This window comes from Apis dorsata, unplaced genomic scaffold (assembly GCF_000469605.1).
Source record: "Apis dorsata unplaced genomic scaffold, Apis dorsata 1.3 scaffold_156, whole genome shotgun sequence".
NCBI classification, from domain to species: Eukaryota; Metazoa; Arthropoda; class Insecta; order Hymenoptera; family Apidae; genus Apis; species Apis dorsata.
In genome coordinates, this window is record NW_006263446.1 from 192911 (window position 1) to 195940 (window position 3030).

Here is a 3030-nt window from a genome sequence, read left to right on the forward strand (position 1 = left end):
GAAGAAAATAATATGACAATTACATATAGAAATATCTACATTTATTTATAAGTTTAACTAGAAGTAAGAGATAAGTATATTTTTTAAAATATAGTATCTATGAGTCACTGTATGTTTATTATTAATGGAAGAGATACAAAAGATAAGAGGCATAAAAATATAATTCTTTTTAAATGGATCATTAATTTACATTAACTTCAGTTTCATTTTAATTAATTTTGTTTCAAACTATTATTATAATTTTTAATCATCTAATAGAAATTAATTTTCAAATAAATCTGGATAATCTCACTGGAGAATAATTAAGAATTTTGTAAAAAATGAAGTAAGAAGAACTTATTACTAGTTATTCAATTGATGTCTTTATTTCAATTTTGGAAAAATTTTTAAATTTTTAAAAATTTTATATATTTTTGAATTTATTTTTTTCTTTTCAAATATTCTGTCTTATTAAAAATATTATTAATTTTATATATATTATACATTATAATACATTATAATTTTTGTAAAGAAACTATCTTTTATAGTAAAAACACTAAATTATACATTATTACAAATGATACATAATTAATTATTTGAGGGTTAAAGTTATCCTTGACTATTAATTATAATTTATCTAATTAAAAATCATTGTAATATTTTAATTTTATTATTATTTTTTTATCAACTAACTGAATTTTATGTCTTTGTATCTCTTCCACTAACTATTCAGAAGTAAGAGATCGTTCTAGATATAAAAAGGCGGCGAGAATGGGCTGGAGAAAGTAAGTCTTCGTACAGGTCTTGATTATTACCCAGTACGTAATTAGAAGCCTTCTTTTATTTGTTTTTATTTATCTTGATCAAGTTAATTGACACACTTTGCAATAGGAAAGCAATATTGCACGACTTGTTACATTACCTGTCAATTATCAAACAAAAATTCAAGTTCAAAAAACAGCATGAATGAAGAGACTAATTTTATAGAAGATCACAATATTATATTGCAATTAGACCACATCATACATCTGATTGCATTATTTTGCAATGTATCTGCATGCACAAGAATTAAAGTCTTTAATAGAAACTCTTGTTTTTTACCATTTTACATTATGTATAACCTTTTTATCAAATAATTAATATTAAAATATGTATATTTACCTAAATTATATTCACTTTTTTATAATTATTCTGTTCTTGAAGTAACAAGAAATATATTTATTAAATGGTTCTTATCAAGTGAGTAATATACATAAATATATTATATTTAAAATAATAAATTTGTTTAAATTGCTCGTTTTATTTTATAATTGTTTTATAATTATTATAATGATATATAAAATAATTATTATAATGATATATAAAATAATATTACCATACAAGATATCCAAAAAGTATAATTCTTTAATTTCATTCCTGATATTTCTTTATATTTTGATTTGAAAAATCAATTCCCTTAAATTTTTAGACATTCTATGTAAAAGAAAAAAAAAATTGAAGTAAAATAAATATAATTAGAAATATATTTAAAAATTGTAAAATCTCTTTTAATCATATTATTCAAATTATAAATAATTTTCTTTTTATTTCTAAAATATTAAAATTAATACATCATATGAAAATTACTCTATATAATTTAAACAATTTTAAAATATTTTTTGTGAACTTTTGGAATTATCAATTAATCACAATTATAAATTTTAGACAGAACCGTTCGATGACCCTGTTGCATACAAAGGCGAGGTGATCGTCGGTTTGAAGTTCGTGCCACCGGATCCTACGCAACAGGAACGTGATCGAGAAGCAGGATCAGAACGTGGTACCTCTAAGTCTAAGAAGAATATGAGCCGTGGCGCGTTACACGTGCTCGTAAAGGAAGCTAGAAATTTGCAAACCAGGGCAAAGAATTCAGGAACGTGTGATCCATTCTGTAAAAGGTATCATTTATTAATACTTGCATTGTTTTCTTCCTATTGTTAACAAATAAGGAGAGACAATAAAAATCATCAATTTTTAAATCTTTTTTTTTTAAATTTATAGAATTATTAATTCTCTAATTTGACTTTTCCATCTTTATAATTAATAACAAATATGCATATACATAATTTCAACAAAAAAAAAACAAATGATCTACTATTTATTTCTGATATGAATGATTCTTTATAATTAACAAGACTATTAAATTTACATACCTTTATTATTTATTATTATGCAATCTAATAATTGAAATAAAAAATAGATTTATATTAATTTGTATTATTTTTAGTTACTTATTACCTGACAAGGGTCGATCAGGAAAACAAAAGACTGGAGTAGTTCGCAGATCAGGTGGTTCACCAGTATGGGGTCACACTTTCATTTACAAAGATGTGAGTCTTCAAGAATTAGCAGAACGTGGACTGGAATTAACAGTCTGGGATCACGATCGTATTGCCAGCAACGAATTTTTAGGAGGTGTTCGATTTAATCTTGGTACAGGTAAGTAAATTATAATTTATTATATTTTTTATAAAATCTTTAACTTATTAAAAAATAATATAATATCAAATTTTTTTAAGTCAATATAATGTTTTACTTTATACTTACTAATATAATACAGAATATAAAAAATTTTCCAATTTAAATTATATACACATAATAATAAACAAATGAATTATATGATTTTTTATTAATTATAATTCTTGCAGGAAAACATTATGGAAAACCAGTAGATTGGATGGACGCAACCGGTCGAGAATTATCCCTTTGGCAAAGCATGCTTGAGAGGCCGAATTTCTGGGTGGAGGGTGCCGTGACTTTGAGGCCAAATTTGCATAATCATGGGAAAAACAGCAACACCTAATCATTATGTATCGTCTCAGTGATTTCTTTTGTACTTAAATGACACTCGAGTGTTCACTCGTGGACCTTGTTAGTTCCATCTCAAAGAAGCTCGTTACGCTTCGGCCTAGTTTAACTTCAAACGCAAATATGTATTATGTGTCAGTGTAAGCGGACCACATTCGTCTAATAATTTCGAAATGCAACTTTCGAAAAAAAAAAAAAAAAAAA

At 24.6% G+C, this 3030-nt stretch overlaps 1 protein-coding gene across 1 annotated transcript in view; it reads left to right on the plus strand.

The window, feature by feature from the left end:
- LOC102671748 overlaps positions 1-3030 on the plus strand; it is a 48085-nt gene extending 45055 nt beyond the window's left edge. The window contains exons 20-22 of the mRNA XM_031509470.1: positions 1684-1916; positions 2246-2457; positions 2667-3030. Coding sequence (XP_031365330.1) covers positions 1684-1916; positions 2246-2457; positions 2667-2821 — 600 coding nt within the window. The 3' untranslated portion in view covers positions 2822-3030. The remainder of the gene's footprint in view (positions 1-1683; positions 1917-2245; positions 2458-2666) is intronic.